Here is a 12,490-nt window from a genome sequence, read left to right as displayed (position 1 = left end):
CATTGGGTTTTATTTTCTTTCAATGTAACGTAACTCCTTTAGCAGCAAAACCATCTTGAGCAGTGATGTAGCATGTGGGGAGTTCATTGAGTTGGTGGTTGTGTCTTGGGCTTTTAATATGAAACAGCCTCTTGGTTAAATGGATAAACTGACATTGAATTTGGTTCATGTGAACATCCTTTCACAGAAGTTAATTTTACTTTCAAGGAAGCATGTGCCACAATGCATGTTTGTCAGTATCTGATCTACAAGTTGAATTGGTCATATCCAAATTTGTCTGCCATCTCTCTAAAAGCTTTTCGCTACAGACATGGTAACAGATGTGACTTACAAGGTTGCATTTTTGTTACATTGGGGGTGAAACCTACAACTCTAAACTCCTTGGTTCCCATTAGTTATGCAAACCTTAAAGCTGGAGGTAATTTCCTGGATAATTATACAGACACAGCAAAGGCTGTCACACTATAGACTGACCCCTAAGTTATGATACCAAGCCATGGCCTCTGAATGCCTGAGGATTTATAGAAGTCTTTCTTGGTCAATGTCTTATTGCATTAGACAAATTGTTGTCTGAGCCCCAATAATAAATACTCATTAAAAGTTGCTCTTTTCATATTGATAACTGAGGCTTAAGTTTTTTTGAAACCTTTCTTTTTAGACCATGCACAAGTTGTCACTCACTAGTCAAATGGAAGTGGGGTAAACTCAGGCATTTTAGAAGACACTATTTCAAACCGGCTGTACATTTTGGGCCACTGTCAGGACTCTTCAAGCTTGCTTTAGCTAAACACCATGATTGCTTGTGTTTTTTTTCTCATGTGTCAGTGACATCTTGTTGGCTTAGACTTGAGGCTTTCTGTAGTGTGCTCCTATAGGGCATTCCACTAAAGTGGCTCTACGTCAATTCCCTGCTGTCTTTGTGGCTCAATAGCTATGCGTATGACCTCCAAATCAGAAGCTCAAGTGTCCGATCAAATAGTTGTGACTCTTGACTTGTCTTAATTGCTAATGCATTCAAGGGAAACATTTCCCATGGGAAATGGATCAATCAAAATGAGTAGTTCAAAATCTGTACCTTCTGACTCCAGATCAGAATGTTTCTTTTTTTAAACCCCATCCACGTCAAATTAAGCTGTGATGAAAGCTGTGCCATATGCTTTTTTCCAGGAAGATTAGTCACCCGACACAACTGAAATTTAGGGTGACGTGTTAGGGAGCGCTCTCTACCACCATTCAATCAAAACACCAAATCTGGATATATCTTTTCTTCAAAGAACACATTGGGTCAGTGCTCTGTCCTGTGTTAATGTCAAATTCTCACCTACAGGCCTTGAGTGATGATTTCAATTTGTTGGGTTTTTGCACTCGCATCATGTCCATTCAGATTTATAGTGACGTGTTAGAGAGCGCACTCCACCACCATTTAATCAAAAATACCAATATACTCAAATATTTTCTGTCCACAGAACACAGCAGTTCACTGTTGCGTCCCCTTGCACTTGTACAGCATCCCTCTAAACAGCCGTTATCATTTTATAAGATATTCCTTGCCTTAGGGAGCACACTCCACAACCACACATCAAATTGGGAAATATTTTTTGAGAAGACTACATCAGATCAGTGTTGCATCCAGCTGTATGGCCTTGCACTTACATTGCCTCCCTCTAAAGAACTATTACAGGACGTGTTCACAGACCTTGTGGTGCAACAGCAGTGTCTAACTCCAGATCAGAAGGCTGCGTGTTCAAATAACGTTAAGGTCAATCGAATGTATGATCTATATTTTTCATTGCACCCCTTTCCAGATTGTCATGATATTGCAGTCACTGGTGAATCTTGTAATATACCTTGTATATACCTATTAACTACGTGTATCCATCATGGCTGCCTTTCGTGTCCAATGTGTGTATGGTGCATTTGTTGGGCACGTTCTCTGAAATTAGCATGTCGCATCCCCCAGATGCAATGTCTTCATGAACGTTTGAGTCAGTGAATAGGCATTACCGTTGATTTAAGGACCCCACATACCATCTACGATGGCACCAGATCACTTTTTCTGCTGTGATCTCAGAACCATAGGCACACACGCACGCACGCACGCATGCACACACACGCACTGTCATTATTTTGAGACTTTCCTTATAGCAGCCTTCATGTAAATGTCTCTTTCCCTTTTCCACATTGGTTTTACAAATACACAATGTTCAACAGATGCACAGATGTGCTTTAGTGATTGGGCCATGAGCAGGAGTGTGTGGGATACACAAGAAGGGGTTGACATTTTTATAGCCACCAAGACAGAGACAGAGCGGAGGAGTCCAAGATGTGGGGGACAGGAGAAGGTAATGACAGACAGAGTGGGAATAAAGATAGAGAATTATTTTTAAAACCATCTGCTATGTGTTGAATGAGTAGATGGTGTTTAGCTGGGACAGTGAGCTGAGATGCCTGACTTGTTCCTACTTTATACTGCATGTGTATGCCATTGTAACACTTGTAGAGTGGTAGGTATAAAGAGACAAAGAGAGATTAGAAAACCATTTGTAGAAAAGCCTAATAATGGTGGACAGGGATCTGTTGGACACGAATGAGATATAGAAAAATAATGAACAAGAATTATAGGTAAAGGTTAAGGAATGACAAAAATCACACAGCTAGGAATTATATGAAGGTTAAGTTAAATACATTGTGGTTCTCATCTTGGTTGCAAAAGTTAAACGACTCATTCCTACCATATTATTCATTATGTTCTCGAACTATATAAGATTTACGTTGTGTCCTGTAAGATGCAGAGATACCTTGAAAAATGAATTTTGATATTTTGGCAACAGACACAAAAACACGTCACATAACATTGGGGTGGTTTTATGGGGGAGTTGATGCTGTAAATCACTGAGCTCAGTCAATACGTAGATTAGACGTATTCAACAAACTAGATATAATTTATTAATTAGTCTGCTTTAGAGGTGCTGATGGTGGGGTTTTTCACTTTGGACAAAGTCATGGCTCTGTACGTTTACACTCTAGCTAATAACTGCATTTCCCAAAGTGCGGAAATATATCTTTATATTTGATTAGCATGCAGTCATTCGAACATACCAGCTTTGGATGCCAGCATCCAAATCAACATGTCCTATTAATAGTAAAAACAAAGAAGCCTATTGGGAGTCTGTAGGCACAATTTAATTCACTGCATGTAATGCGTGCATGCACCTGTTTGTTTAATGTGTGTGTGTACAGCCATGGTTTCCACAGCAGACGCAGCTGTCCGACCCACTGGACTGCGTCTATGTCACTGTGGCTCTATTTCGGGCCGCTGTGTTGTTCAAAAGGTCAGATAAAGTAGCCTAGGAATCCTCACAAAGTAGAGGGTGGGGGTGTCTGGTGGAGGAGGCCATCCACAAACCAACACACACATCACAAACACGAGACAGTGCGGACAGAGAGGGGGAGAACAGGAGACAGGGACAGGACAGCGGCGAGAGGAAGAGTGTGAAGAGGATTCAACCTTGACTGAATGAAAACTTTCCAGGGACGTTAAAGGATCTTTTAAGAGTCCTGGGGTGTAAGCTTGAAAATCATCTGATCCATTACATAAAGAAACGTGTCTGATCATCATGGATGGAGAACCACCCAGCCAGGAGACATCTGAGTCTACAGAAACGACTAATCAGACTGATACCAACAACAACAACAACCAGGTGTGTGTTTCTGGTTGTGAATATTAAAGCGCAGGGTGAACATTTTCTTATTTGTAAAACCCACAGTGACTGGTGTTGTGTTCTGCACCAGGAATAGGCCGAACATTTTTTATTGCCATGGCAGGTGTTGTGTTTAGAGGGAAGACAGCAGGACAAGAGAAGTGGTTTGGGTTGCATTCGCTGTGCTACATGTGTACGTGGTCCTGGCTGAAAAATGACACAGACACACAAGTTATGCAAAATAATGCTCATGCACTCGGACAAACACATACTATTATTACCTCTGATGAGTCACCACTGCACTGGACTGCAGGTCATTCCTAAACACAGCACAAGGGGCTTAATACTGATATTTCAATAATGATTATATCAATAATGATTATATCAAACTCTGTGTTTAGAATAAGCTCTGAAATCACTGAAATTTTCAGATCATACTTGAAAAGTGTGCTTTTGATGACATTATTATTTGCCTTAAAGGCTGTGATATTTATATTAAAAAAGCCAACAGTGTTTTCGTGAGTGAGTAGTTCAAATTAGGATGATAACCTTTTTATGATGTGGTTTAAAAACTGCAAAAACCTAATTTAACATCTAAGAGCTCGACCTCTGTGCTGGATCTACATGTGTGAGATACTCAACAAATCCCAGACGGGAGCTTCAGGTCTCGTATTACGATATCCATGAAATCCCTGGAGTAAAGTGTGGGCACTAGTTTAGTAAGCCAGCACCTTACATAATGATACTGTTCAACCAGGCACCATGTTCCTAATCATTTCAACAAGAGAATCACAGATTTGTTTTAAAGAAATTAAACAGAAATTCATATTTATCTTCATAATGAATCAGAAACAGAATAAGGATGTTCATTACTCACATGGAGTGTTTAGATGAACAAACATGCTTTGTTGTATGCTTGAATAAATCGCAACAAAAAATAGAAAACACAACATTATATTTCTTGTCCCCCAGGCAGATGAGCCTGGGCTAGAGAGGGATAAAGACACAGGGTCAGAGCCCTCAGAAGGGGACACAGCAGAAGGTCAGGGGGCAACGGATGACCCAGTACCACAACAGAGAGGTGGAGATGAGGCCAACGCTGGAGACACGGGCAAGCCCCAGACAATATCAAAGCTTGATGGAGGTGACACTGAAGAGGCTGGACGGGATAAAGACAAAGCATGTACGGATGTGAAGGATCCTGAACTGATAAACAGAGAAAAAGCGCAGGGGGAGGCGGAACAAGACAAGAAAGGAGAGCAAGTGGAAGAGGCCGAGACTGGGAAAAACGGAGATGAGGTAAAGGACGAAAACAAAGACGAAGAGAAGAGTAAAACTGGGGAAAAGGCAAAGAAAGAAGAGAAAATTGTGTGTGGGAAAGCAGCAAAGGGGGCAGAGAAGAAAAAACAAGCCAAAGAAGCAGATGTAAAGGGGGAAGAAAAAGAAAAGATAAAGGAAGTAGAAAAGCAAGGAAAGGCCAAAAGAAAGAATGGTCCTCCCTCCTCTTCTCTCTCCCGACCAAGGCCCTCTGCCCGCTCTGTTAGAGCATCCACTAAAAACAACATCATTGCCAAGTTTGAACAAAGTGCACCAGAGTAAGTCATTACATGGAATTTCAAATAATTTTGATAGCATTGATCCACTGGGTGTTTCATTGGAAATTATATAATACTGTGACATTTTTAGGACACGGATAACCCGCAACTTCAAGGTTCAGAGGTCGTCTGCAGCTGTGGCCACAGGAGCTTCGATTAAACAGAAGATGCTTCAGTGGTGTCGCAGCAAAACCCGCAACTACGAGGTCAGTTCAACGCAGAATCTTCATTCAATGTGTCAGATTCAGCTAATCCTTATTTGTCTATATTCAGTTCCTGTCCCTTGATCTTTCAGGGCGTCAACATAGAAAACTTCTCATCGTCCTGGTGCAATGGGCTGGCTTTCTGTGCTCTGATCCACCGTTTCTTTCCAGACGCTTTTGACTTCAGCTCCCTCAGTCCAGAGGAGAGGGAGAAAAACTTTACTCTGGCCTTCCAAACTGCAGAGTATGGAACATTTAATTCTTCTAACAGTTCAGATCAGATCTGATCAGTTCATATTGCAGCAAGAGTATGAAAATACCTGCAAACCAGTGAAATGTTTCTGCAAAAGCAAAGATATACCATCTTTGCTTTTCTCTTATAGAGAGGATGGTCCAAATTCACTATGAAAATCTTATCTATAAATCTCTGCTGAGGAGCTGCTACCAAGGGTTTTATCACCTTAGACGTTAAGATGTTAAGAGTTGTTCAGTCAGCATTCTCTCTTTATAAGTCGTTACTTTATATATAGTATATATATTGAAGTAGAAGAATGAAGCAGCAGAAAATTGGAATACTCAAGTAAAAGAGCAAATAGCTGAGTAATGCACTTAGTTACTTTCCTCCACTGCTGTTTTCTCTTTCCTATCCTGTGGTTGACTGTCTCTGCTCTTCCTCCCAGGTCCCTGGCTGACTGCTGCCCTCTGCTGGAAGTGTCTGACATGCTCATGATGGGGAACCACCCGGACCCCATGTGCGTGTTCACATATGTCCAGTCTCTCTGCCACAGCTTGTCCAAAATAGAGAAAGAGAGGAAGGACAAAGAAAAGGAGGAAAAGGAGAAGTCTGGTAATGAGGGAGAAGAGAAGGTTAAAGGCGAGGATGAGGCAGGAGAGGTATCGACGGAGAGGGGCGAGGAAGAGTCTGCTGAGAACCGGACGATGGATGGCCGAGAGGAGAAAGAGGGAGAAAGTGCTGAGCCGGAGGGAACTGGTGAGGAGGAGGAGGCACTTAAGAGCTGCGAGGTGGAGGAAGGTGGAGAAGTGTTACTGGAGGCAGAGTCCTAGAACACTACTGACAGTGAACAAGAGACTGAAAAGACCAAAAAGCTTGTTGTTGGTTGTGTTACTACAATGAGAAAGTCCAGTGTTGGACTGACTGCTCTCCGATTAAAGAGGAACATCTGGTCGACTCAGATACTGACAATGTGATGTTACAGTTAGCTGTATGTTTGAAAGTGTGTATTGTGCTGTTTTTTTTAAGTGACTGCCTTGTTTTTTGAGCACATAAAGTAGAACATTTTAAAAAAGACTTCTGAACTTGTATTATTTGCTGCAGCAATAAAATGTTTGTGTTGAAGGATTATGTGATACAATGGGCGTTAATTATGACAATATGATGGATGGGGTATTCACAATGGCAATTGGACAGAAGTATTTAATTGCACAAATATTATACTACACTTTATAGATAATCCAATGAAGGCATGTGAGAAATCTAACCTATGAAATGAATTTGGAAGGAATGCAGAATGACTTGATTTAGTCAGTTGAGGCCAATATTCTTTTTACGGTCCATCAATAATAAAACTATTGCTATTGTGTTTTATCATTACAATAACTATTATTAGCCTAGTTTCTATACTGCAGATGGTCCCCTCTGAAGCTGCCTCACATTTAAGTGCATTTTTAATTAAAAGATGTTTGATAGATTCATTCTTCACTTTGCGGGTACGAGCAAAAGTGAAGGATTTTTACTTTAGTTTTACTTTTACTTTTAGCAATTTGAAAACTGCCCCCGGCATCTACCGCCGCCACTGGGACATAAACAAAGCAGAAATATTAAACGGATCAATAAATGCATACAAACATTCAACCAAAACGGGCTATGGTCACTATGTTATGGATCGTTTCTCCAGATATGAGCCTGGGTGTCTTCGCGTTGAGCGACAGGCGGTGATCCAGGAGAAAGTGGGGCGCCACTTCTTTCTAGTAGTTACGGTAATGGGAGTCATGACACCGGAAAGGCCTCCGTGTGGCCCCTTCGTAGGCGCAGCCACCGACTGTGTCGCGCACTTTTCCAACGTAATTCTCGGCGGCAGTGGAGCGAAACATGTGCGCGAACATGCTGCCGGGCAGCCTCAACCTGGAGTCGCAGCTCTTGTCCATCATGGACGTGCTGGTGAAAGCGGCCGTGGCGGAAATCGGTCAGCTGTTCTCGGAGAGCTCGTCGTCCCTGCGCCTGCACCTAACGCAGAGCCTGAGGGAGAACGAGGCGCTGAGGATGAGGATGAAGGTGACGAGGAGCGAGCTCTTCTCCCTCCGGCTGCAGACCAGGACCAACCGGCCGGCGAGCCGCTTCTCCTCGTTCAGAGGAAATGTCCCCAAAACACGGGCCAAACCCCAAGGTAACGTACTTCCACCAGGAAAAATAAACGGCCTACTTCCTACTCGAGGAGCGAGTGAAGTGCGCCTCCTGCTGGCCAATTAACGAGTAACATTAAAGACCCTCTTTTGTCCAAAAGGAAATTAAATAAATTACAGATTTTCTAAATAGTCAATAAACTGCTAATCAATAACCTTTTTTACTCTCAATTATGTCATTTGTTACGTGGTTTCCAGTCCTCCTCTGTTAGTGATCAATAACTTTTTTTGAATTATGAGCGTGATCTGATCTTTAACTTTTGTTTAGGAGTTTGGGTAAATTCCAATGTTTGACTCTTACAGTGAAAAGAAGTAAATAAAAAACCCTGCAGTAAATAACACGTTAAACTAGAAGTACGCCCACAGAGTATGTACCTCCGCCCAAAGCTAATGCCATATCATAAACCATGTTAAAGACATTTCCTAGATCCACCCGTTTATCAGGATTTGTTCCTTGGATCATGCCCCATTCCTCCACGTAATTCCATGTCAGGCCAATAGTTTTTGAGTAATCCTGCGGACAGACAAACATACAAACAAACACACTAGAATGGCACACAGTAGAGCACACACCTTCAGTCCCTCTGGGTTCTGTCTTGGCCCGTGTCCATTCTGTCCACCTAGTTTCGTGGAAGACAGTTGGTTAGTTTTTGTGAAATCCTGCGGACAAACACCTCCAACCAACAAATGGACAGGAGCAAAAACATAACCTCCTTGGGGAAGGTACAATTTGAGGCTTTCATTAAATGATGAAATATGCCCTGTTGTTATTTTCTTTGTCATGAACGCATACATCAGTAGCCTACTTAGTAACCCCCACTTGATCAGATATCACAGCTTGTATGCGTGTTATATAATTTTTCCTCCAAGAATTGCAAACCAAAAAAAAAAAAACCTTCTCAAAGTACACGTCACCTGAATGAGCAGTTGTCCAGAACATTGAAAGGCAGACAGACCAGCGGATGTATTTTCACTTTCCCCCTCAACAGTCAACAAAATACGTAATTTCCTTTATCATCACCTTCAGCAATCCTGAATGTATGATGCTTTCTTTCCTCCAGTCGTCATTAAGCCCCCAGTGGCTAAAAAACCTGCTGGGGAAGGTGCCTGTATTACTCTTCAACCAGACAGTAAGACTGCCATTGCCACTCAAGTGGAGGTAAACACAGTACAAAGTTTACGTTATTCAAAGATGTTGGGATTTTTTTTTTTCTTTTAATTTTTTTGCTGATGCATGTGTTGTTATTTGTCAGTGTGCAGATGTGGAGAGTCCAGATGTGATCCTGATTAAAGATGAAGATGATGTTGGTGGATGTGGACCAGTTGTAGGTGTGTAAACCATGTAATAACTGGATGTAAGAGGTATTGTGTGTTTTGCAGAAGACCCCACAAACAGGTCCTCATCAGTTGGATTAGACTCTTGAAAGCATGATGGATTGCATGATTCAGCCATGACAAAGCCCGTATACAAAGAATGTCAATTTGTGACACATAACTAGAAGTTTGAGGCCGTTATTAGGAAGAGGCAAACGGTTTTGTTTTTTACTTACTAGCCCTGATTGACAAATGTCATTTTGTGGTTTTGTCTTATCAGGTCATGGCGACTTTGGAGGTCACAGTACGCAGGGAGGTGTTGCCACAGGGACTCAGAATTTAGAGCCTGCTTGCTCCTCCTCTGTGACAAGTGATAATGACGAGCTGAGAATCGTGAGTGTTCACGGCCGAGGGGAAGGGCCTCTTCGAGAGGAGAGCGACATCCTTTTCACTGCCTCTGAACTTCAGGCGTTGAGCTCCCTGTCTCCAGACCACAATGTCACTCACGACGGTCTCCTCAACTTTACCACTGGTGCTAGTGACAGTGTACCGATGACAGTGATGCAGGATAACAGCGTTGGACTGGTGAGAAACAGCCAGGTGGACCGAAATCATTCCACTCAAATGGCTTCAACAGCGATGAGCTCTGCAATGAAAACAACAATAGTGGGAGCTGATGGTCAAGTGGTGGGGCACCCCAGTCACATCAGCCCATTCTCCCAGCAGCAGAACATCTTCCCTCACGGCATCAACAAATCCCTAGACTGCAGCTTCTGTGGCGAGCGCTTCCTCTGCCGCGAAGACCTCATTGTTCACCGAGCAAGTCACACCGGAGAGTCACCCGTTTCTTGTTCCTTGTGCGGCAAGACGTTTGTCAACAAGACCACATTGAGCATCCACATGCGCATACACACCGGTGAGAAGCCGTACGCTTGTCCACAGTGTGGGAAACGTTTCACGCAGAACGGCAGCCTGAAGATCCACCTGAGGACTCACTCTGGTGAGAAGCCGTACACCTGCAATCAGTGCACCGCCAGCTTCAACAACCCCAGCAACCTGCGCAGACACATGATAACGCACAACACGAACGGGGCACTCTGACCACAGCTGATGAAACATTTAATGTGTTTTACCTTTTTCCATTTTTTTTACTGACACTTGTGCCACAATGTATACTTTGGGGATGCTGTGTTAGTCATGGGTCAAAATGTATTTGATAACCTATGCGTACATTAGTGTGTATTTATTAACTTTCCACTAAAATCCATGGACTCTTGTGTGTTTAATAAGAGTGAGACTTGTATTATTTTTAAATCTAGGAAAACTAGCAATAGGAACCATCAAAAATAATTATTCCTCCCTTTTTTTTTTATACTGTTATTTTGATGCCACCGTTTTAGGTTACTACTATTACCCTTCTGCTTGAGTAACTTTTTTCACATGACTTAACCAACTCTACACTACAAAGCTGTAGCCCAGCATGATACTGCTACATGATTGACTTGGTGTGTAATACATGCTGATCGCTAAGCAAAAAATGATCAGAAACATTGAGGGTAACTCTGGAATAAAAAGTGAGCAATATGGATACATTTTCAATGAATATATGAGGTGTATATTGTGATACAATACATTTTATGTAAACTAAGGAAAAGGAGTTCATGTTCTAGAAAGTATATAGAAAATAAGCAAACAGGAATTATTGTCCGGCTTATTCCATTAATTAAAAAGGTTAAATCAAAGCAATTTGAATGAAGGTATAATTGAAAGATTGATGCATCATGTCAGTCCACTTTTGGCATAACTGGATTTATATCAATATTAAAGGGATGGTTCAACTGGTACTTCCTGGCAGAATCCAGTTATTATATGGTCTACAAATTCTGGGTACTGGTATTAATGGTATGTTCACTGTTGAAGTGTTTTAAACTTTAAAGTTTTTTTTAAAAGTTTGCAGAGTTTAATAGCTGTCAAATATTCTGACATCAGTCAGAACATTAGAATCAAAGAATGAATTTGAAATGTGTGGCTTGTTTTATAGTGATCTGTATACATAGCATATAGGAAGGGGCAATTTGCCCTCTTTTGCCCTAAATTTTTTTTATGAATGGTTCAAATAAAAACAAACTACCTCCACTGTTGTCTTTGTAGCAGCTCTCTTTTCCCTCTTTCTATTGTGGTGGAACTTCTACTGCTGTGCGTATCCAGTGATGTTGAAATAAAATGTGTGTTGAGCTTCTCCCTAGGAAGTTGTACCTAGCCTATATATCTGAGATCCCAAATCAAGTGCCTTTAGTATAGTGTGTATCTAGATACACAGGAATGTATTCCTTTCATCCTTACATCAAAGGGATTGCTAATTAACAATTATCAAGAATAGGAATGAACATTCATGAACACATGAATCTGATTCACAACTCAGAAATACTATTACATTTGTGCATAGAGGCATGCACTATTTTTCTATTACACTATACTCCCAGATAGTTTCAGATTGGGCTATGGAATGGAGTTAGTGTGAATTCTGTCTGTGGATTTGTAGTCTGGATACTAAATTCTGGATAAATAGACATGTTTGTAAAAACAGTTTTCAATGAGTCTATTTTGCACCTCTAGAGTGCAGTATTGTTTTTGTCCCCAGTAACTATTGTGACAGAGGTTTACTCACACTATAGTACTGTGTGTGAGGGGGTGGGGGTTACTCTTAGGGAAACTGGGGGAAATTCCTTGCATTGTTCCTCTTTCCATCCTGCCCAGTTTTGTTTGTCAGGTTTCTACATGTTTAGCTTTGTTTTAACCCCAAATATGTACATTCTGAAACACATTAAACCTAAGCAACAGAACTAAATGCATAATAATTACATTAAAAGCTGTAACGCAAAATGAAATACAATAAACTAGAACTACTCTCATGCAGCGATACCAAAATAGTTCTCTGGTCAGGCATTATTACTTCATGTGTTACTGATCAGGCACATGTGTTTGGTGTGATGGTCACTGGCAGTGGTTTTACATGCCAGCAATTTTGTCGCACTGGTGTGGAATGCTATTGTTGTACTTCCCCAAGAATTGCTGCTTCCTCTCAGGCCATTGTTCTTGGGCAATCAATGAAATGACATTAGTGTGTGTGTGTGTGTGGCTGTGAGAGGAGGCTGTTGTGAGAATTTAGGAGAATTTGAAAGAGAATTGAAATATCCTTCTCCCCTTTTCTAATCATAGGGTTGCTCATACCAGGTAGTGTGTGTGTTTTATGCAA

General features: G+C 41.5%; 2 protein-coding genes and 1 long non-coding RNA gene across 4 annotated transcripts; 2 read left to right on the top strand and 1 right to left on the bottom strand.

Annotated features, from left to right (window-relative positions):
- Nucleotides 1-3,167: 3,167 nt before the first annotated feature.
- Nucleotides 3,168-6,860, top strand: smtnl1 (smoothelin-like 1). Its single transcript, XM_035649499.2, has 5 exons — nucleotides 3,168-3,701; nucleotides 4,674-5,296; nucleotides 5,388-5,502; nucleotides 5,592-5,743; nucleotides 6,180-6,860. Exons 1-5 carry the CDS (start codon nucleotides 3,618-3,620, stop codon nucleotides 6,562-6,564), a joined length of 1,359 nt encoding a protein of 452 aa, XP_035505392.1. The 5' UTR covers nucleotides 3,168-3,617; the 3' UTR covers nucleotides 6,565-6,860.
- Nucleotides 6,382-11,501, bottom strand: LOC118319255. Of its 2 annotated transcripts, none has more exons than XR_004795934.1 (3): nucleotides 11,366-11,500; nucleotides 8,494-8,540; nucleotides 6,382-6,515 (listed from the first exon to the last, which is right to left on the bottom strand). It is a non-coding gene; the product is annotated as an uncharacterized LOC118319255 (long non-coding RNA). The 2 variants fall into 2 exon arrangements; XR_004795933.1 differs by lacking the exons at nucleotides 6,382-6,515; nucleotides 8,494-8,540 and adding exons at nucleotides 9,741-9,880; nucleotides 10,149-10,290 and having other exon boundaries at nucleotides 11,366-11,501.
- Nucleotides 7,510-11,370, top strand: LOC118319248 (zinc finger protein 333-like). The gene is made up of 4 exons (XM_035649500.2): nucleotides 7,510-7,904; nucleotides 8,982-9,079; nucleotides 9,174-9,249; nucleotides 9,515-11,370. Exons 1-4 carry the CDS (start codon nucleotides 7,610-7,612, stop codon nucleotides 10,333-10,335), a joined length of 1,290 nt encoding a protein of 429 aa, XP_035505393.1. The 5' UTR covers nucleotides 7,510-7,609; the 3' UTR covers nucleotides 10,336-11,370.
- Nucleotides 11,502-12,490: the final 989 nt, after the last annotated feature.

Source organism: Scophthalmus maximus, chromosome 9 (genome assembly GCF_022379125.1).
Source record: "Scophthalmus maximus strain ysfricsl-2021 chromosome 9, ASM2237912v1, whole genome shotgun sequence".
NCBI lineage: Eukaryota > Metazoa > Chordata > Actinopteri > Pleuronectiformes > Scophthalmidae > Scophthalmus > Scophthalmus maximus.
This window is presented reverse-complemented; position numbering and strand designations above follow the sequence as displayed.

Coding starts and splice junctions, on each gene's coding strand:
- LOC118319248 (XM_035649500.2), top strand. CDS start 7,610: ATGTGCGCGAACATGCTGCCGGGCAGCCTCAACCTGGAGTCGCAGCTC. Junction 9,080..9,173: donor CCATTGCCACTCAAGTGGAG/GTAAACACAGTA, acceptor GTTATTTGTCAG/TGTGCAGATGTGGAGAGTCC. Junction 9,250..9,514: donor TGGATGTGGACCAGTTGTAG/GTGTGTAAACCA, acceptor TTGTCTTATCAG/GTCATGGCGACTTTGGAGGT.
- smtnl1 (XM_035649499.2), top strand. CDS start 3,618: ATGGATGGAGAACCACCCAGCCAGGAGACATCTGAGTCTACAGAAACG. Junction 5,297..5,387: donor TTTGAACAAAGTGCACCAGA/GTAAGTCATTAC, acceptor TGACATTTTTAG/GACACGGATAACCCGCAACT. Junction 5,744..6,179: donor CTGGCCTTCCAAACTGCAGA/GTATGGAACATT, acceptor TCTTCCTCCCAG/GTCCCTGGCTGACTGCTGCC.